This window comes from Misgurnus anguillicaudatus, chromosome 15 (assembly GCF_027580225.2).
Source record: "Misgurnus anguillicaudatus chromosome 15, ASM2758022v2, whole genome shotgun sequence".
NCBI classification, from domain to species: Eukaryota; Metazoa; Chordata; class Actinopteri; order Cypriniformes; family Cobitidae; genus Misgurnus; species Misgurnus anguillicaudatus.
In genome coordinates this window covers 36,841,615-36,864,081 of record NC_073351.2, presented here as the reverse complement: position 1 = coordinate 36,864,081, position 22,467 = coordinate 36,841,615, and the positions used below count along the sequence as shown (strand labels likewise).

At 39.3% G+C, this 22,467-nt stretch overlaps 1 protein-coding gene across 1 annotated transcript; it reads right to left on the bottom strand.

The window, feature by feature from the left end:
• Nucleotides 1–5,407: 5,407 nt before the first annotated feature.
• slc12a1 (solute carrier family 12 member 1) lies at nt 5,408–21,969 on the bottom strand. The gene is made up of 26 exons (XM_055174972.2): nt 21,543–21,969; nt 18,053–18,190; nt 17,886–17,961; nt 15,796–15,891; nt 15,525–15,664; nt 15,150–15,260; nt 14,933–15,044; nt 14,659–14,786; nt 14,175–14,259; nt 13,934–14,085; nt 13,379–13,486; nt 13,113–13,236; nt 12,933–13,034; nt 12,404–12,559; nt 12,187–12,286; nt 11,996–12,107; nt 9,834–9,974; nt 9,533–9,639; nt 9,370–9,452; nt 9,164–9,292; nt 7,818–7,946; nt 7,635–7,746; nt 7,458–7,544; nt 7,235–7,370; nt 6,221–6,288; nt 5,408–6,137 (listed from the first exon to the last, which is right to left on the bottom strand). Exons 1-26 carry the CDS (start codon nt 21,786–21,788, stop codon nt 6,002–6,004), a joined length of 3,114 nt encoding a protein of 1,037 aa, XP_055030947.2. The 5' UTR covers nt 21,789–21,969; the 3' UTR covers nt 5,408–6,001.
• Nucleotides 21,970–22,467: the final 498 nt, after the last annotated feature.

Genomic DNA, 22,467 nt, shown 5'->3' with positions numbered 1-22,467 from the left:
GACATTCAGAAACCTGTAGCGTGGATGGATTTTTTCCAAGTTTGTATGCGTGTGGGAGCATCAGAGACACAAAATAACACCCCAAAACCCAGAAAAAGTGAGTTTTTCATAATATGGGCACTTTAATTGGTGGCAGCAAATTTATAATAGAAAAAAGAAAGAACATAAAAAAATTAAACACTTATTTACTTCATTATTGTGATCTTCAAATTATATTTCTCTGACATATTGTTTTCAACTAATGAATAACTGCATTATAGATTTTATACTGTGCTGGTGCTTTCTTTAGTATCATCCTAATTGTTATACTTTCAATTTTCAACTTTATTCTTCTATTAATTGCATTCTTTCTCTTTCATATGCTTCTCAATGTAATATGATGTGGTCCACAGTCTCTGGTATACCACAGTTATTGCAATTACCTGATTTATGTTGACCAATAATAAATAATAATTGATTAAGCATTGTACAGAGTCTAGATATTAATGTGTCCTCCTTCCAAAGTTTCTCCTTTCATTTCCAACTTGTTCTTAATGATGTCTAGAATAAAGGCCTTTATTATTAATATCTATGGTCTTATTCTCGTGTTGATGTCTGATGAGTTATGAGACGCGTTACCGCCACCTGCTGTATATTACACACACTGCATCACAGACAGAGCACTCTTTATGTCACGGCTAGGGGCTGGCTGCTAAACCTAAAGCCACGCCCCTTCTCAACTTCCACCTCGAGGAGGTCCCCAAAGCCAACCCAATGACCAAACAACACGAGAGCAGGTAAGTATTAAAACAAACTTTATTTAAATATTTAAAATAACTGGGGAAATGGGGAAAGGGGCAATTAAAACTAGCTTCCTCTCTGCCTTCCAGACAGACCACAGCACGGGAAAGTGGCAGAAAGGGGAAGAGGGCAACGGGGGCTCCAGGGGCTGGTGACCCAAGTGTAGGGGGGAGGGGACGGGGAACACAGGCTCCTGCCAATCCCGCTATCCGTGGCGCCCTCCTCTTCTCTCCTGGAGGCAAAGACAAAATAGTGTGAATTTGGGATTTATCTCTCTCTTTCTACTGTGGTACCTGTGTCACGTCGGGCCGATACTTCACTGCTCGCTCCGCTGTGTATTTCTCTCCACAGGGTTCGACTGGGACGCGAAGACTCCTTTAGCCTGGACTGGAATCGCCTTCGCCTGTCGGCTTGCTGATAACTCGTGGTAAGTGTGGTCTTTCTTCCACAGGTCACTCTCCTGACATTCACTCCCGTCTTATCTCTCTCTTTGCAGGCCGCTTGGACACAACGACACAGTTAGTGCAACTTGGATATTTCTCACCTCTCTGCTGTTTACAGCTCGGGCGTGTGTGACTGTCCACCGTTCGTTCCACTGACGTTCACTCTCGTTCTCTCTTCCTTTACAGGCAGCTTGGACACAATAACACAGTTAGTGCAACTTGGATACTTCTCACCTCTCTGCTGTTTACAGCTCGGGCGTGTGTGACTGTCCACAGTTCGTTCTACTGACGTTCACTCTCGTTCTCTCTTCCTTTACAGGCAGACACAATAACACAGTTAGTGCAACTTGGATACTTCTCACCTCTCTGCTGCTTACAGCTCGGGCATATGTGACTGTCCACGGTTCGTTCTACTGACGTTCACTCTCATTCTTTCTTCCTTTACAGGCAGCTTGGACACAATAACACAGTTAGTGCAACTTGGATACTTCTCACCTCTCTGCTGCTTACAGCTCGGGCATATGTGACTGTCCACAGTTCGTTCTACTGACGTTCACTCTCGTTCTCTCTTCCTTTACAGGCAGACACAATAACACAGTTAGTGCAACTTGGATACTTCTCACCTCTCTGCTGCTTACAGCTCGGGCATATGTGACTGTCCACAGTTCGTTCTACTGACGTTCACTCTCGTTCTCTCTTCCTTTACAGGCAGACACAATAACACAGTTAGTGCAACTTGGATACTTCTCACCTCTCTGCTGCTTACAGCTCGGGCATATGTGACTGTCCACAGTTCGTTCTACTGACGTTCACTCTCGTTCTTTCTTCCTTTACAGGCAGCTTGGACACAATAACACAGTTAGTGCAACTTGGATACTTCTCACCCCTCTGCTGCTTACAGCTCGGGCATATGTGACTGTCCACAGTTCGTTCTACTGACGTTCACTCTCGTTCTCTCTTCCTTTCCAGGCAGCTTGGACACAATAACACAGTTAGTGCAACTTGGATACTTCTCACCTCTCTGCTGTTTACAGCTCGGGCGTGTGTGACTGTCCACAATTCGTTCTACTGACGTTCACTCTCGTTCTCTCTTCCTTTACAGGCAGCTTGGACACAATAACACAGTCAGTGCAACTTGGATACTTCTCACCTCTCTGCTGTTTACAGCTCAGGCGTGTGTGACTGTCCACAGTTCGTTCTACTGACGTTCACTCTCGTTCTCTCTTCCTTTACAGGCAGCTTGGACACAATAACACAGTCAGTGCAACTTGGATACTTCTCACCTCTCTGCCGTTCACAATTCTGGGTAAGTGCAGCTTTTCCTCAGCTCGCTATACGGTGTTTTGGTCGACAATGCACGGGGGCGGGCTTACGACAGCTGGCCTGCACAGAAGGGCAAACGGCGACGATTTCCCCAGGGGGTGCCGGGGGCCAAACCCTCTCGGCGGAATCGCTGGTCAGCAGGGGGGGCGAACCGTCACACCATCTCACCGGGCCGAGCGCTGCCCTGTCCTCAATGCCCGTAGGCCGATCGAATACCAGACAGGGGCGCCCCTTTGTAGAGACCACGGGGCGGCGGAACTTCTTCGCCCCTCACTCTGCCACAGATAGAACACACAGGTAAAGTAGCAATATACAGGTTCGTGTTTGTACTCACACACACGCACTGCCAGCTTCCAGGTCTTCACCGCCGCACTCTGAAACTGTCGACACACAGACGGGGCAACTTCCAAGGCCCACACCGTCACTTTTCACTTAAATCGCACACAGCATACAATAGTTAATGTTACACACAGCCGTCAGCCTCCCCGTCTCTTCCTCAGTGGAGGGGATGATGCGGGGTACGTCTGACAAGACACACAGCACTTGCACAGCAACCCACAGCAAATACACAGCACCACTTCAACGTGAAAAGATTTTCAAATGACATGGACTCACCCACCACACTACAGGTGCACACACGAGACGCCCAGCGTCTTCCACTTCGCTGAGGTCGGATGGGGGCGATGACACTACGGCCGGGGCTTTTAGGTCTGCTGCTATGGCGATTTAATCCACTTACTCCTGCGGCTCACCTACCACGCTCAATCGGAGGTAGGGCCGCTTTCCTCTTCCTGGAGGCGTTCAATAATACACAGGTTAGTTGTTATGGTTTCGGATCAAATCCAGAGCCAATACTCACGGCGGTCTTCTTGGTAAACAGTTTACAACCGGCTTCGTTTCTTAACTCCTTGGTTACTCCAAGCGTGTCACATTTACCGTTGTTTTCTTCTACCCACAGGGTTTCCTCTTACGGTAGCATCCACTGAGAACTACGAGAGAGAAAGAGAGAAAGTGCAACCAACTGCCAACGTGTAACGGATGAGCACAGCTCCGTACTTCAGCTCACAACTATCGCAACCAAACTGTGATTTACCCTGCTCTAAAATACTCCTCTGTGTGCTGTAATCCTCCAATCAACCGGCGTTCCTCTTAAACGCCCACAGCTGCGCTCGATTTCGCTGATTACAGCCCTCGCGATGCTACCGGATGTCCGGTGTTTCCTCTTCCCGGTCTGGGCGGAAACATCCGGGCGGAACCAAAGTTTCCCGACTTTCGGTTCCGCCCAAAAAGATCGTCACCTGGTGACATCTACACCTCACAAAAATATCACTTTACACTCTTGATGCACATTCTGCCTTATTCTTCATTATACAAACTTAAGTACATATTCATAGTGCATACTATAGACAAGCAACATCTTTATGTCCTGCTCATCTGGATGTCCTGCTCATCTTGGTGAAACATTTCAGTCTGGTTTCAGGTCTAGACATAGCACCAAATCAGCGTTACTGAGGGTCCAAAATGACATTCTTGGAGTTCGGATACTAAGAGCTCTGTGGTTTTGGTGTTATTGGACCTAACAGCTGCATTTGACACTGTGGATCATGCCATCCTCATTTCTCGTCTCCAACATGTTGTTGGACTGCAGGGAGGAGTGCTAGACTGGTTTTCATCATACCTATCTAACAGAACTTTTTCAGTAATGCTAAATGACTATTCTTCTTCGGTTGCTCCTCTATCATCTGGTGTGCCTCAAAGATCTGTTCTCGGTCCTATATTGTTCTCACTCTATATACTTGGTCAACTCATCTCTAAACACAACGTTCAGTTTCATTTCTATGCAGACGACCTCCAGATTTACCTTCCTGTGATTCTGAGTGATTGTTCTGCACTGGACCCTCTCCATAATTCCCTTCAGGATATCAAACAGGGGCTTTCCCAGAACTTCCTTCATCTGAATGAAGAAAAGATGAAGAGTACATCCTGTTTAGCCCGGATTCACCCAGTACTTCGCTTAATTTTGGTCCTCTAACACCTCAGTTTGCACCTACCGTGCGTAACCTGGGTGTTATTTTTGACAAAAATGTGCATTTTGATAAGCAGATTAGTGCAGTAGTGAAGGCAAGTTTTACCAGCTAAGACTTCTCAGTAAGGTCAAATCATTCTTATCCCGAGCTGATTTTGAAAAGGCTATTTATGCCTTCATCAGCTCGAGGATAGACTACTGTAATGCTCTTTACACTTGACTTAATCAATCACTCCTCAGTCGGCTTCAAATGGTGCAAAACGCGGCAGCACGTCTTCTGTGGAACACACTTCCAGCACACTTGCAAAGCATTTCTGTGCTGAGTGTTTTTAAATCGCAGCTGAAAACACATTTATTCTTACAAGCTTTTAACACGTAGCCTTTTCTTTCTATTGCTATTTTATGTATAGTGTGTTGTTATATTTTATTGTTCATTGATGCATTTTATTGTCTATTGTTGATGTTTTTACCGGAAAGCGCCTTGTGCTGCTTTTGGTTGTTGTAAGGCCCTCTATAAATAAAATTTGATTTGATTTGGATAAAGAAACAAAGTTGCAAAATGTTGAGGTAAATAACTAATAATCACCTTTATATTGATTGTATCTGATTGATCTAAAGTTTTCATCATCTATATCTGGCTTGTGTAAATTGCTCATGACACTGTACTGTAGTAAAACCATGATTTTGCTAATAGTAATCAATACACAAACACACACACACACACAAAAACATGGTGCTACACTTTTACCACAAAAATAACAAAAGACGATGACACTACAGACCATACACATCAGAGAGAGAGACACAGTGTAAAACAATATTAAAGACTCAGATGTATTTTTCAAAAATGTATTTATTAATTATCTTTAAATAATCATAAATAAAATGTTAATATCATTGAATATAGCATGAAATAATTTCACAGTATATCTGTCCCAGTACCACATACATATAAACAAGATTGGCAATGTAACATAACAATAAAGCATTAGTTAACATATTTACAAAAGAATAATATCGTATCTGATCGCTCTAAATAATTTGTTAATATATTGACGTGTTTATATTGAGTGTACACTGCTGTGCACGAATCAAATGTGATTGTTGCTATAGCTACACATTACCACCAATCAGATCAGTGGATCTCAACCCATTCAACTTCAAGCCCTTTATAATTTCACTCGGAAAGCATAACTAGAAAGCTGTATACTTGTTATAAAAATAACCAACCACTAAGAAATATCTTAACTCACTATCGGCCTCAGCTCCCCGGTTAAGAAACACTGATCCAGTGCAAGCACATCAACTACAAGGTGATGATCAGTGTTGCTATGTACTAATAAATACCATTTATATTACTTCTGTGTAAAAATAGTATGTGAAACAAGCAGTGTATTGGTGAAAGGTTAACAGGAAGTAGTTGACTTGTTCAGGAATAAAAGGTCAGGACGCTCTGGTGGTTTCCTCGGATCAGGATTGTAGGTGGCAGATTTTTTGTGAGCGCCTCGAGCCAGGCCATGTAGAGATGATCAGAGACTGAACCTTTACGAGCGATGGGTAAACTCCTGTCACACACACAGACAGACAGTATGTCACTCATATGATCAGGTAGACATCATGCTGTGGTAAAAAGGCTTTAATAACTTACACCACAATGAGTTTGGCAGCGCGTGAGCTCTCCTGCAGAAGTTCATTCAAACGCACCTGCAGCTTTGTCTGTAGAAGTAACATAGTATGGGATTAAAGGTGCATTATGCAACTTTTAGAAGGATCTCTTGACAAAAATGCAATCTAATCTACATAACTATATTATCAGTTGTGTATAAAGACCTTACATAATAAACTGTATTGTTTTTATTATCTTAGTATGAGCCGTTTTTATCTCCATACACCACGGGTCCCCTTACATGGAAGTCGCCATTTTGTGCTGCCATGTTTCTACAGAAGCCCTAAACAGACAAACTGCTCTACAGACCATGTTTTGTCAACACTGTATTTTGTCTTAGACAACAACATGTTTTCCTTTTACGTCTACCATAGCTTCTCTATGCATTTCGGTGAACGGTGGACTGAGCTGTTGGTTGTAATTCAACCGCAAAAATCTACATACTGCACCTTTAAACTAATTCAGTTTGCTTTGTTTGTTTAGTTGCTTTTAATCACTTAGAGTGCCCTATACGGCAAAAAATATTTGGCCAAAAAAAAAAAATATATATATATATATATATGTGTAATTATACTAGTATGTAGGCTACTTCACTACAAGGGCTAAAAAAATGGTTCTGGATCAAATCTGGAGGACATTTTGGGGTTCAGTTTTTAACTTGCCCTGGCAGAATTTTCATTGACATCACAAAAAGTTCAAATGAAACAAAAATAATAAATAAAATAGACCTATTGTATTTTGTTTTTGGCCTGTAACCTTAATAAATAAGATTATGACAACAAAATACTATTTTAAATATTGTTCAAGTAAACAGTGAAAAACATTTGTGACAATGTGGCTGTGAAAACAATTTATTTCTTCAAAATCCAACTTCTGGCTTTGCTTCACTGCTAATGGGAAAGTTTGTAGTTCTGAGTGAGAATACGGTGGAGATTCTTGTCACATACAGAGTAGTGTTTGAATTGACATGAAAGCTAAATGTTTTTTCTCTTGTACCTTTTCATCGAAAGTATCAAGTTCAGCGTCTGTGATCTTCCAGGGATGCTCTTTTCTCAAAGCTTCAGCTTGATTCGTCTCTTTTGAACCTTCATGTAACCGGAAGGGCTCGATCACGTCCTTAAATGCTTTCCAGCTGACAGAAGTACACACGCATACATATATAGTGAATAATGTGTGTCAGTAAATGTATTGTATTGTGTGTTTGTGTTGAGTTGTGTACCTCTCTGTGCTGGGTCTCACGTTCATATCTGTTATCACTTTGAACTCATCACATTTGATCCTGAATTTCTTCAGTAGTGATTGCATTCTGACCGACAGTAATGAATAAAACACAATGATTAGCAGTCAAGATTCCAGCTAAAGATCATTGAGATATTGAGAAGTTATCTTGACTTACTCTTCTTTGTCTTGTTCAATACGTTCAGACTGTCCGGCGATGAAGATTCGGAGTTTACAGTCCCTCCATTTCTTTCGTGTGGTGAGGATGTGAGGTAACAGAAGCGTCAGACCTGCACAGTAACAATATGAGCATTCAAGCAGAACATCATCAGATGGATTTGTGAGGATGATTTTCTTTCACCTCCGTCATCAAACAGCCACCAAACGTCTATCGTCCCTTTGTCCTGTTTCTTCTTGAACTGACTGCTGGCCTCCATGAGACGCTGGTTCATCTTAGCCAGATCACACGATTGAGGAACGTCAAGAGAAACTGTGAAGAAAACATCCAAGAGCTTCACCTCCCCGACATTATCAGCATCATTTTAATCAACAAACTAAATGATTGAGAAAAAGAATGTCCAGGTTGCTCAGGGAGTTCAAGAACAAATATTTGAAGGTGCTCTTTGGGATAGGGAATTCCAAATGAATATATCAAAAAGATGAACCCAAGGCACTCTTCTTCAATGAAAAATGTAAAAAGCCTTTATTAAACTGGCTACTTCATATTAGAAAGTTAAAAATACATGGGGTAAGGAAAACAACCCACGCGTAGAGGCACAAAACAGCCTTCTTCAGGGTATGACTAAATGATTTGTTGTGATGGTACTACACTTGATTTCATTTCCTTATCTAAGTTTAAAGTCAATAGTGAAGGAGCTGAACATACAGAGACAGTACAGGTTAGTCTTCATGTTTACACTGCAAAAAATGATCTTCAATAAAAAAATGTTCTTAGTATTTTTGTCTTGTGTTCAGTACAAATGTATTTCCTTGAAGATAATGAGTCTAGTTTTTAGACCAAAAATGCACAAAAAGTGATTTTGTGCATAAAACAAGCAGAACAAATCTGCAAATGGGGTAAGCTAATTTTTCTTGAATTTATTGTTTAAGAAAAATGTTCAAGAATTTTATCTTGTCCCCTTTGCTTGTTTTATGCACAAAATTTTATATTTTTTCTAAAAACTAAACATATTTTCTTGGGTCGTTTTGCTCATCAAGAAAAAGTATCTTCATTTAAGAATTTTTAGATATTTTTACTGAAAACAAGACAAAAATACTAAGAAATGATTTTTTTTTTGCAGTGTATGAAGTTGAATTTTATCTTCTGCTGACTTTAAGTATTTATAGTGGAATGCAATCGTAGCTTAATGGTTAGAGAGTCGGGCTTGAACCCAAGAGTTGTCGGGTTGGAGTCTGTCACTGTGATGGGTTAAATACAGGAGTCACATGTTGAATATGAGTTACCATACATTGGCAAATACTTCACTTCAAGATGTTTTAAATTGAACTGTAGGGTAAGCATATTATCTAATGCAATTTGCATTTCTTCATGAATTTATGCACTGTTTTAAATAGATTACAGTGGGCACATTTCATTTGTTCAACGCGTTCAGAAAGAATAAAGAAACTCTCCTAAAGTCAGAGATGAAGAAACAGACACCTATTTTGGTCTCAGGTCACTTCTCAGTTTAGTCTGGCTTTAAGTACCTTTGTTGGTCAGTTCTTTTGAGGAGGTTTTTTTGGACCGCTTGAAGAACCATTTTCCTCCCTGAGGCTGAAAATCGTTCTCCTCCATCTCCAGCGCATGCTGCTCCATGATCAGACGCTCCAACTCCTCTGAAGGTTACACAACATTTATATTCAAATGCTATTTAAAACTGAGAAGACCGGACGCTGCGTTGATGGAGTCGTACCTTCTGCTTTAAGGATATGTGAAATGTCCAATCCTTGACTTATTCTCAATATCACAATCCCTTGCTCGAAATCAAATGCGTCACTGTGGGAGAACACAATCAGTGTCTATATGAGCAGAGACACAAGCAGCAGAACATTCAGAGAAATAGTTTGAGAACTCACTGCAGAATTCCTACATAGCTTTGGACTTCCTGACGATCAGCTGTTCTCCAATTCTGTTTAAATCCCAACATCACCGTGTTTGGCTTCATTCTGCCGAGCCCAGATGCCTACACACACAGACACACACACACACACACACACACACACACACACACACACACACACACATCTCTGATGATTGTCACAGGTGTTTATCTAGATTGTGATGTGTGTTGTAGGTGCTTGTGTGCGAGGCGTGTCACAGGTGTTGGATGTGCGTCGCAGGTGCTTGTGTGTTATGTGTTTTGCGAGTCTGACTGACCTGCATCAGAGTTTCTGCTCCGTCTCGCAGGTTCTCTCGCACTACAGCCGTGTAAAATGCTTTGCGCTTTTGTTGGTTGAGCCATAACTGATTCTTCTGAACCGCAGCACTGATTTCAGACAGATTGTTGTCACGTGGACCCTTGAACACAAACAACAGTCACGTCATCAGACATCACAGCAGAGTTTTGTTAATCTGAGTGTGTAAAATTAGTAATGAACGTGTCACAATTTTTTTGTAAATATATTTCTAAAGGTGCTTTTTGACCTGAAATTTTTGCTAGATGTTGGTAAACAACCCATGCACTCCAGCACCCTTTGTGCTACTTTGTGTTATTTTTACCAACATATATTCCAGTTACAGTCATATAATGAATTAAAGTTTACTTAGAGGATATTCATATTTAAATTGGATGAAGGGTTTAGGAATTACAGTCGTTTAATCTGTAACTTTCCCTTTTTAAAGAGGTCAAAAGTAATGGGACCGTTGATTCAAAAGCTGTTTTATGGACAGGTATTGTGTATTTGTTAAATAATTTCTTCATAAATGAAGGATGTTTAAGGTCTGGAGGGTTTTTGTCCTCCTAGGAGTTTTCCCACAGGGGTTTTCTCCTAGGGGTTTTTCCTCCCCGGGAGAGTCAGACAACATTGTCTTAACTTAGCACTTTCCTGTATACGTTACATTATTACTACACTGGCTTGTACGGTTTATTCTTAGCCGCTGTTGTCTTCTTTTTATATTATATATAGATTATTCTGTGTTTCCCTTACTACATATATGCATGTAAAGCTGCTTTGAAAGAATTAACGGTTGTGAAAAGCGCTATATAAATAAAATTGAATTGAATTGAAAAGTTATACAATATTCATTATATAACTGTAATAAATGTTGGTAAACAGATCAAATAACACAAAATGTGCCTCTGGAGCTGACTGTATGTGCGTGTGTGTGTGTGTGTGTGTGTGTGTGTGTGTGTGTGTGTGTGTGTGTGTGTGTGTACCTGGTAATTATCACGTTGTGGGGACCAATTGTCCCCACAAAGATAGGAATACCAGTATTTTTGTGACCTAATGTCCCCATGAGGAAACATGCTTATAAATCAAACAGAATGATGATGGTTGGGGTTAGGGAATGGGGTAGGTTAGGGGAATAGAATATACAGTTTGTACGGTATAAAATGCATTACGTCTATGACATGTCCCCACAAAACATGGAAACCAGAATGTCTGTGTGTGTGTGTGTGCGTGCATGCGTGCGTGTGTGTGTGTGTCATGTCTTTTTTAATATTTAAGTGCTATAATTGGGTCCCCAGTGCTTCTATCAACCGAGAAAATGTGAAAAAGATCAACCCAGTAACTTAGTTTTGGTAAACCATTCTCTGCAAGCGTGTGAAAAAATAGCTCATTGAAATTTGACTCCCCTTGTGATGTCAGAAGGGGATCTTATTATAATAATACCGCCCCTTAATCTGCACTATCCAACCACGACACTGCCATTTAGTGCAGAGATCAGCTCATTTGCATTTTAACCCCTTAGGCGTCACCCCACCCTTGGAGCTTTCAAACGATATTTAGTTTGTCATTAGATAAGAATTCACATGCGAACACTGAAGTAAACGTAGGCGTCCTGCTGGCGGGACAGTAACATTTAGCAGGATATAAATGTTTTGAGGCACACTCTCTTCATAAATGAATCACTACATAATTTATTTGATAAAACACTGTTGAAATGTCCATTCTAGAGGCTTAGACCTTTCCAACGATATATAGTAGTAATAGAATTAAAATTTACATTAACAGGACACGCACAAAAACAGCACATTTTTCCTCACACCTACAAAGTGTCAATTTTAACATGCTATAATAAATGATCTGTGGGGTATTTTGAGCTTAAACTTCACATATGTACCCTGGGGACACCAAAGATTTATTTTACTTCTTAAAAAAGTCTTGTGAAATGTCCCCTTTAATGTTTGAGAACTGACTTTTAGATGCATTACAGAAACAGAAATGTCTTGAATAACATCTCAAAGTGTAACACAGGCTTATTTTTTCTTTGATGCAAAATATAATTTCTTTCTATTTGGAGGTGAATATTCCTATAGTGATGATGATGATATAGTGTAGAAAGGCTTTGAGTCTTTATACTGTATAAGAACCCACCAGAAAGACTTCACAGGTCAAACACAAGCCATAATTCTTGGTGAATGAATGTGCCACATCCAACAGTGCTGGTCGAGTTCTGGGAGATCCGGTCAGCACGAGACACTGAGGTCTACAACAAGAACCCTCAGATTATTATTTACACCTAAAGATCATATGCTGGAGTTTGATGGGATTCATCCCTTTCTCACCTGAAGTTTTTGATGTGATCGTCTACACCCAATAAAGTCAAAGCGTTGTCCACTGCATTTACAAATGTCACTGCTTGAGTCGATGAACCCCAATTCACATCTGATAAACAAACGTGAGAAAGAGTTCAATCTCATTGTGTATCCGGTCGGGTTGTGATCACACGAAGCATTCAACTTTATTTTGCATATGAAGCATTTTTGACGAGACTCGTCTTACCTGGTTTCTTCACAGTAACATAAATATAAAGGAAGAACTCAATGCCATAGGTGAGAAGCGCTGCCCACCAGTTAATGACAAACATCACAGCGCAGCACAGAACGGCTCCAAATAAAGACAACCACATGTTATAGTATTTATACGCCGGCCTCCAACCTGTACGCAAACAACAGAAACCCTGATTTTTACTCAACTGTCAGTGGACATTATTACATCTATGTTTTGTAGTGTGCCATACGTGCCATTTTTCCAGGCTGCGTCCTGGCCAGGATTTCAGGTACGTCTTCCGGAAGTCATATTTGTTGACCGCATTCGACATTGAGGTTCTTACATTAAATCTTATACAATTCAAATCAATATACAATCATTGTAGTTTCTTTCTTAATTTGAAATGTAATGGTTGCTTTTTTCGATGATGTATGCGGTCGACCAACGTGACCTCCAAAGTATGAGCCGAAATCCTGGCAAGGACGCGTCCCGGAAAAATGGCACGTATGGTCACCCTAATGTTGTGTGTGTGTGTAGAGACCTGGAGATTTGGCGTATGAAGCATGGAAACAGGAGAAGTTGATGAGAGCGTACGAGGCAAGAAAGAAGTTGGAAATGATGGGTGCGATGGTGTTGAGTTCAGCTGAAATCAAAACATCTTCATCAGTTGCTCATCTTCATCAGTTCTTATTAAACAACTTTTTTTCCATGTTATATTTACCAATGAGGATGAAGGCCACAGCAATAAGGAAGGTCAGCACGTATCCTCGGATTGGCTCGTTGTTTTTCCCGTGACCTTTGGCAAAGAACTTGAGAGCTTTGTAGATGTTATCTTTGCACAGCGCCTGCGAGTCAAATCAAAGTATAATTGGTTCGAGTGTAGTAAAACTGACTTTTAAGAGACTTTTTATGATGTCCTGTAGACGTCTCACATGACTGTCTGTTTCATCTTTTATTGTGTTTTTGAAAGTCGTGTTTGTGACTCACCTGAAAGACTTTGGGAGCGCTGACGAGAGATGCGAGAGCAGAAGAGAGGGTCGCTGAGAACGTTCCTGCTGTGATCAGAGGTCCAAATCCAGACACCAGAGTCATGACCTGTACACATCACAAAAAAAACCTTCATTCAAACTCTCACATTGATGATGTCTATTGAAGCTTTATTCTGAATTGATTCCCTTGAGTCTTTACATTGCACTGGCGCTTATTCGGTGTCACAACAGCGGCAGAGAACCAAGAACTAAAAGGACCAAAAACTTAGTTCCCTTTTGAAGGAACTTGCGTTGCGTCGCTGTAGTGACGCTTTGGGAACACCTCCATTAAGTGCGTCTGAATGTGCATATCAAATTCAACCAATGGTGAGGAGTAACGTCACTGGCAGGCTGACACGGGAGCAAGGAAGTAAAAAATGCCCTCGCTATCTGAAATATTGGCAAAGGTGGTGTAACAGGGACGCAGTAAGTATGGCAAAGCAGATGCAGCGTGTCGTTCCCTTATCAGTCAACAAGGGTTACGTACATCTACTTGATAGATTGTGTATCTCACCTGAAAGTTGTTCATGAGGCCGTAGTTGCATTTGGTGTTTTCACAGACAGAGAAGTCGTAGCCGAATTCACACGCTGAAGAGAAGTTACAAGTCATTCCTGGTATAATCGTGTCATTGCGGTTACCGGTCGCATCTCGAACGACAGTGACAGCTGTACAGAGAGTCAAAGCAGTCGTGTCATGAGTTTATATAGACTGTTATCAGATCTTGGATGTTGTCTTTGGTTTCAAATGGACTCACAAACACACACAGCGATGCCCAGGTATGTCATTCCTGTGATAAAGATGGCCAGCAGGGTTCCTTTAGGAAGAGAATCCTGAGGATCCTGGAGAAGTGCGTGAGATACAGAAACATTCAGTAAACAATATCTATTGCTTTTGGGGTTATTATTAGAGATGCACTGATATGACATTTCCCCACCGATATCGATTATTCAGACTGATATCTACTGATGCAGATAGTTTGATGGTTAACTTGCATTAACTAAATTCTGAAGATTAAATTGTTATTTATTCACATAATGATCATTGAACATTAAACTAATGTTGTTTCTTTACATTTACTATACACAGAGCTCAAATTCATTGCATTTTCCTGTTCTCCTTTGATTGAGAGGATATATCGGTCATGACCGGTGTTAAGAATGGTGTTAAAATTGCTTAGATTGTTGGCCAACATATCGGTGCAGCTTTAGTTATTAGATTACAGATCCACTTGCTCTTACTTTCAGATCACCAGAGATGTTTGCTCCGGCCAAAATCCCTGTGGCTGCTGGGAAAAAAATGGCAAAAACAGAGAAGAACGTTTCTCCATCCCGGAAATCCGGTAGAAAGTTTTCCTTTGCAATGGATTCTGGAAAGATGTGAGATGTGTGACACAATAAAGTTTTATTCAGTTGAGGATCATTTAGTCAAATAAATCTTTAAAGTTGAAGTACAGAACTGTGACACCCAGCAGTATGTTAAATATTGATTGACAAAAGTTCTGCATCATCTCACCTCGATAGTTAAAGAAGCCTTTAGAGCGCTTGTCTTGTGTGGAGGGAATTACAGTTCCAACAAATACATTACCAATGGCCAGCAGCAAAATGACCAACAGGATTATCTGAGCCTAAAGAGAGAGACATTGAAAGGTTTCTCTGTAAATTTCCTCCTGCACTATTATCAGATCACATCAAAAGTGTCAATCCCAGCATGCACCAGGTCCTAATCTTACCTTGACCTCCCATTCCATTCCAGCCACAGAGATGCCCAACAACAGAACCACAGTTATACAGCCAATAATTCTGATGTCATTAACTGGGTCCACCATGATGGCGTCACTCTCCTGCACACACACAGAATAATACACAAACACACACACATACACACACACATACACACACACACACACACAGAATAACACACAAACATTAGCATTACACATTTACATTTGCATTGATGCATCTGACAGAGACTTTCATCCAGAGTGACTTTATACATGTTATCAGTGTGTGTGTGTTACCTATCAAACACATGAACTTAATCTACAGGAACACATACTGAAAACACTCAATAAATAAATAAATATAATCAAACAAACAGATTAAACCTTGAGAAGATCCACCACAGTTTCAGAAAAGCCCACGACGTACATCGCCACAGCAACAGCATTAGCAAAAGCAAAGATCAGACCGATGGATCCTCCAAACTCAGGACCAAGACTGCGAGATATCAGATAATACGCTCCACCTAAACATAGACACCCGAGTCACGTGTGTGTACGTGTGTGTGTGTGTGTGTGTGTGTGTGTGTGTGTGTGTGATGTACATAACACCAGCATCATAAATCAGTGTTTACCAGCTATAGAAATGTGTTTTTACCTCCTCGTACGATACCATTGGTACATATGGCTGACATAGACAGACAGGTCACACTGGTCACCACTATACTCAGTAAAACAACCACAATCCCCAATCCTGTAACACAAACACACACAGTCAAAATAATAGCCTTCAACACAATATCACACTCATGTCATTATACATCTAGACTACAAATGAAAGTTACATCATTGTGATGCTGTGTATTATTCTGTGAGGGTTGTGTGTTATTCTATGAGGTTGTGTGTTATTCTGTAAAGTTGTGTGTTATTCTGTAAAGTTGTGTGTTATTCTGTGTGGGTTGTGTGTTATTCTGTGAGGTTGTGTGTTATTCTGTGAGGTTGTGTGTTATTCTGTGAGGTTGTGTGCTATTCTGTAAAGTTGTGTGTTATTCTGTAAAGTTGTGTGTTATTCTGTGAGGGTTCTGTGTTATTCTGTAAAGTTGTGTGTTATTCTGTGAGGGTTCTGTGTTAATCTGTAAAGTTGTGTGTTATTCTGTAAAGTTGTGTGTTTATTCTGTAAAGTTGTGTGTTAATCTGTGAAGTTGTGTGCTATTCTGTGAGGTTGTGTGTTATTCCGTGAGGGTTGTGTTTTATTCTGTAAAGTTGTGTGTTATTCTGTAAAGTTGTGTGTTATTCTGTAAAGTTGTGTGTTATTCTGTGAGGGTTCTGTGTTATTCTGTAAAGTTGTGTGTTAATCTGTGAAGTTGTGTGCTATTCTGTGAGGTTGTGTGCTATTCTGTGAGGTTGTGTGTTATTCTGTGAGGGTTCTGTGTTATTCTGTAAAGTTGTGTGTTATTCTGTGAGGGTTCTGTGTTATTCTGTAAAGTTGTGTGTTATTCTGTGAGGGTTCTGTGTTATTCTGTAAAGTTGTGTGTTAATCTGTGAAGTTGTGTGCTATTCTGTGAGGTTGTGTGTTATTCCGTGAGGGTTGTGTGTTATTGTGTAAAGTTGTGTGTTATTCTGTAAAGTTGTGTGTTATTCTGTAAAGTTGTGTGTTATTCTGTAAAGTTGTGTGTTATTCCGTGAGGGTTGTGTGTTATTCTGTAAAGTTGTGTGTTATTCTGTAAAGTTGTGTGTTATTCTGTAAAGTTGTGTGTTATTCTGTGAGGGTTCTGTGTTATTCTGTAAAGTTGTGTGTTATTCTGTAAAGTTGTGTGTTATTCCGTGAGGGTTGTGTGTTATTCTGTGAGGTTGTGTGTTATTCTGTAAAGGTTTGTGTTATTCTGTGATGCTGTGTGTTATTCTGTGAGAGTTGTGTGTTGTTCTGTGAGGTTGTGTGTTATTCTGTGAGGTTGTGTGTTATTCTGTAAAGGTTTTTGTGTTAATCTGTGAGGGTTGTGTGTTGTTCGGTGAGGTTGTGTGTTATTATGTAAGGGTTGTGTGTTATTCTGTGAGGTTGTGTGTTATTCTGTAAAGTTGTGTGTTATTCTGTAAAGGTTTGTGTGTTAATCTGTGAAGTTGTGTGTTATTTTTTGATGCTGTGTGTTATTCTGTGAGGGTTGTGTTTTATTGTCCTGCAGTCAATCAGTGTCAGGTCATGTGAGCAGGTGTTGTGTGATTGTCGTTCTGATGGCTGTTATGTGTTGAGTTGTGAGTTAAAGGCGTCTGACTGGAACTGAATCTGAGTGAACTTTCGCAGAAACTCAGACGTCTGTTCTGTCATTAGTTCTGCGTCATAAACACAACCAATGACCTTCAGCACGTTCCACACCAACAGTAACCAAATTAAATGGATGCCTGTGAGAGTTTTAGCGAACTAGAGAGCACAATAATCCCACAACTCTCTTCAAAACTCAGAGATCTCAAGATGGTGTTTGTTTCTCATGAAATCAAATGAGTTTTGTTTCCGTGTACAGATCTGAACTCTTCTGGGTGGTTATTGAAATCTGTATGATATTCTGACCTGTGTCTCTTTAATCAACACACATCTAGTTAGATCAGGGAGACTCATGACTTGAGTTTAGTAGTCAGGTTTAGTAAGAGCTGAACGATGACTTATGTTCTGTGTTTGATGCTCATGAATTCAGTTTTCTGTGTTGAATGCAGATGAGCTCTGTGTCTGTGGAAGGTCACAGCGGTGAATCTTACCGATTCCTGCTTGTCCAAACACCCATGATAGACGAATGAAAAGCATCACACCCCAAATATTCAGCATACATCTCACCTTTAAACAGTGATATAAAATCATATAAGGATTTTCACACCAGACGTGTTGCTTATCAGCTCTTTCTGATAACACTGTTATTTATTCTCACCAGAACGCCTTTGATCCAGCCGAATTTCACTACACCTTCATCCTTCTTGTCTTCCAGCGGGACGACCGATTCAACATCACCCAGCACTGAACTGTCGCCCACCTCGCTGCTCTCGCCCGTGTTTACATCATGAAGGTTCTGATGATATTGACATGAAGTGTGAAATTAAAAATGATTTTATAAAGACATACAGAGATGAAATATATCACATTACAGGATTTTAAACAAGCACTGTGAGGATTTTCAGATTATCATCATAACTCTTATATGTTCTGTTACATTTTACCTAAAAACATGAAGTTCAAAGTTAAACGGACACATTTGTTTTCCACCCTCCAAACTTGAAATCTTTCTATTATTTCATGTAGAGATTGCCTAAATATCTGGATTAGTTTTGACATCAGTCTGTGTTTTTGTGTCTTGTAGGATTATTTAGACGTGGACTCTGATGAAAGGTGAACTGTTTTTCATTTCTCTTTTGATTTGAAGTAAATGTTAAGAAAGCAGAGGTGGACACTTGTGAAGTGGTTTACTTACATTTAGTACAATAAACATCTACTTTTTTACTTAAGTAAAGTACGAAAGCATACCATTTTAATGTAATTAGTTATTAAATCAATAAACGTATGTAGTGAAGTAAAAGTTTTGATGCTTGTAACTAAAATACTTCAGTTGTGTCCACCTTTGTAAAAGTGTGCAAACGTGTTTTTATTGAATGAGGGATTTATGAAAGTGTTTGATCAGCGTAAACCTTTTAAGTTCTTGTTTACATTAATAACTGTTTTTTATGAGCAGCAGATCAATACTTTTATCTCTAGAGAGGTTTGTTACTCATAAACTGAGTGTCGTTCTGTCGGGGTTTCTTTTGTGGTTGCTTATTGATCGCATGCTTGTGCGGGGTCACTTCTGGGCGAGCGACTCTTACAACATCAACCACTGCTATTATTCAGAATTAACTTAATAAAAGCGCAATATTTCACTGGCGAGTCATGACGGATGCATTTCAGTTGTTTTTTATTAAACATTTTGTCATTTTTGACTGAAGGGGATGGACAGATTCTCTCTGATCATTTAGCACTAAATCAAACAAATAATTTATTGTTTTGAAAAACAATGAATGTACTTGCAAAAATTGAAAAAAAAATACACTGTATAGTGATAACAAGTTAGATGAATTGTTTTGAATAATAATAAAGTGATCAGTGATCAAAGATAATACTCATTATAAAACGGCCAGTTCTGGTTCTTCATTCTGATTGGTTGAAACGCGTTCTCAGCTGTGATAAAACTCACCGGTAAACCCACGGCTCAAACCGTATTACATAGCTTGTATCACTGCGCCACTGTTGTTGTGTACTGTAGAAAATAACTGTCAAAATGTCGGATTTTGTTGTCAATTTTGATTTATTGGGTGGGCTAATTATATTATATTGTATTAATTATAATCCTCAACAATTGAACAATTAATGGCGATATCCAGATAAGTGTCAATAAATATTGTTGAGTTTTCTTGTTAATGCTTCCGTGAGGAGTAGTTGTACCGTATATTATCCACTGGGTGGCGATCACTGATCAGTGTTGGCGATCTTACACAACATAAACACTGATGCTTTCACTCAACACTTTAAAACTCAAGTGTATTTTTTGATCAGCGATCTGAATCGGATCTCTAACAAAAGTCATTCACAGACATGGAATTATCCCAACATTTTGCTCAAAATTTGAGAGGATAAAAGAACAATTGAAGGTAGGGTGAAACGTTTTTATTTTGTTGTTTGAAAGCAGAGGGTCTGTTCTTTCGTTTGATTGTATGTTTATATATCTAAAGAAGAACATTTTTCTGAAAGGCATTAATGTTTAACTAAAGCTGGGTGGCAACTCTTTTAAAAAACGCTGGCAGGGAAAGTGTTAAGCATGCTCCCAAGCATATTTGATCCACACGTCAACAGTTGCACGGTATAAATGTTAATGTATAAATTAGATGAATGTTGATTTATGAAAATAAACACCACAGTCTTAATGAATCATAGTTTCATTGTGTCTTTGCTCCGTCTGTTTTGCTTGGGAACCGCTCTGTTGCAGACACACTTGAGTCTGAGGAACTACTTTGTTTGGCGGAAGACTAATATCTGTACTAATATAATTACAACTTATTTGCTGTGTTTTATTATATGAAATCCTGCTATACATAATTTGAAGCAACCGTTTTATAAACGCAGTAGGCCCCGCGAAGCAGTGGGTTACCAGTGCATTTTATAACGGCTAAGGGGGTTTTAGGCACTCCGCTTCGCGTCGTGCCTAACAACGCCCCTTAGCCGTTATAAAATGCACTGGTAACCCACTGCTTCTTGGGGCTTATTGCTTTATTGCTCCATTAAAAACATTTGATCAACAGCCCATTCATTTATGATTATAAAACTAACTTTAAACATTTCAGCATGAAAAAGTCTTTAAGACTTAAGAGTATTTTAGCCAAGTATGTTCAGATCAGTTTTGTTTTTTGTATATTTTGTTTGAAGTGGTTGGTTTAAGCTCATTATAGGAATTGTGGTAACACTTTACAATAAGGTTCATTAGTTAACATTAGTTAACAACATTAGTTAACATAATAAGGAACTGCACTTATACAGCATTTATTAATCTTTGTTAATATTAATTTCAACAATTACTAATACTTTATTAAAATCTTGTTAACATTAGTTAATGCACCGTGAACTAACATGAACAAACAATGAAACGCTTTATTTCTATTAACTAACATTAACAAAGATGAATAAATACTGCAACAAATGTATGGCTCATGGTTTGTTCATGTTAGTTAATACATTAACTAATGTTAACTAATGAAACTTATTGTAAAGTGTTACCAGAATTGTTTTAAAACAACAATATAAAACATCATTTTATATTGAATATAAAGTGCACATAATTTAGTAGTTTTGGTAGTTTATTTAAGAAGGATATCACACACTGTTATATATGCAAACAGACAGATGTTTGGCATTAAAAACATAGTTCATGCTAAGTGTGTAACATAGATTTGTAGCTGAAACTCATACACTGCAAAAAATGATTTTCAAGAAAAAAATTCTTAGTATTTTTTCTTGTTTTCAGTAAAAATATCTAAAAGTTCTTAAATTTAGATGCTTGATAAATGACCCAACAAAATAAGTCTAGTTTTTAGACCAAATCTTTCAAATTTAAGTGATGCATCAAACAAGCAAAAAAGCTTCCAATGGGATAAGCAAAAAATCTTGAACATTTTTCTTAAACACTAAATTCAAGAAAAATTCAAGAAAAATGTACTTACCCCATTGGCAGATGTTTTGCTTGTTTTATGCACAAAATCACTTAAATTTGATATTTTTTTCCCTAAACACTAGACTTTAGACATTTTCTGAGGTCATTTTGCTCATCAAGAAAATACATCTTGATTTAAGAAAGTAATTTTTTGCACGTGTTTTATGTCCATATTTGAGATTTTACAAACCTTTTGAAAAACATCATGGAGCTCTTGTAGAGACGGTCTCAACACTCTGTGTCCACTGAGACTCGCCGGGTTACGATAAAAGTCGATTCTCGGCACTCGATCTAAAGTGTCGTGGCCAAACGCGCTGACGACCGACGGACGTACGACCCGATGATCTCCGTTCCTGAAGCCGTTACTGGTGAAGGATGTCTCTTCGTACTGCGGTGGATCATCTTTAGACCTTTCAAAACCTGGATTCTCCATCATCTGAGAGTGACTTATCAAACACTACACGACTTTGAGATGCTGTGAATGTCCAGATTGATTGAGAGTCTTTCTGGACCACAGATGGAGGAGAAGTCGATGTGGTGTGAATGTTTCTGTGATTATGTGACACTTTTATATGGCTGGAGTTTACAGCTAGATGCTGATTGGTTTATTCTGTTGATGCACCTGATGGTGTTGTTTTGGTGGGTGTGAAATGGGGGTAAAAATGTCCTTGCTTCATCAAAGGTGGCATGTTTAAAAATTAACAGGCGATAATAAACTCCAATAGCAGATAAACCCTGATGACTCAGGTTATAACTATTAATATTTTAGACTGAACTTTTACTGAAGAGACTATCAAGCGTTGACTGGTTTATGAGGGTTATTGCTTTGATGTAAAGGCCGAACATTCACTTGTTAATGCTGAGATATTGCTGTGGTTTAGTTTGACTAAGATTAATTCTCTGAGATGTTTTTCAATGATATTCTTAGCTCATGAGAAAGAAAGCTGATGTGTTTAACAAACGTGTGGTGCGTGTGAGTTATTTCTCTGATGATGAAAGTTAATGGAAAGCCAGCTGGAATGGGAACTTGCTCAGGGCTCTTTTGACACATTACGAAAATACTTCCTTATTACCTTTAAACACTGTGAACTCATGAAGTGTATAATGTTGCATCC

Excerpts from the sequence above, each read along its gene's own strand:
- slc12a1 (XM_055174972.2), bottom strand. The coding sequence starts at position 21,788 with ATGATGGAGAATCCAGGTTTTGAAAGGTCTAAAGATGATCCACCGCAG. Across the intron at positions 15,665-15,795 it reads CAATGGTATCGTACGAGGAG|GTGGAGCGTATTATCTGATA; the intron begins GTAAAAACACAT and ends GTCTATGTTTAG. Across the intron at positions 9,640-9,833 it reads GAGCAGAAACTCTGATGCAG|GCATCTGGGCTCGGCAGAAT; the intron begins GTCAGTCAGACT and ends CTGTGTGTGTAG.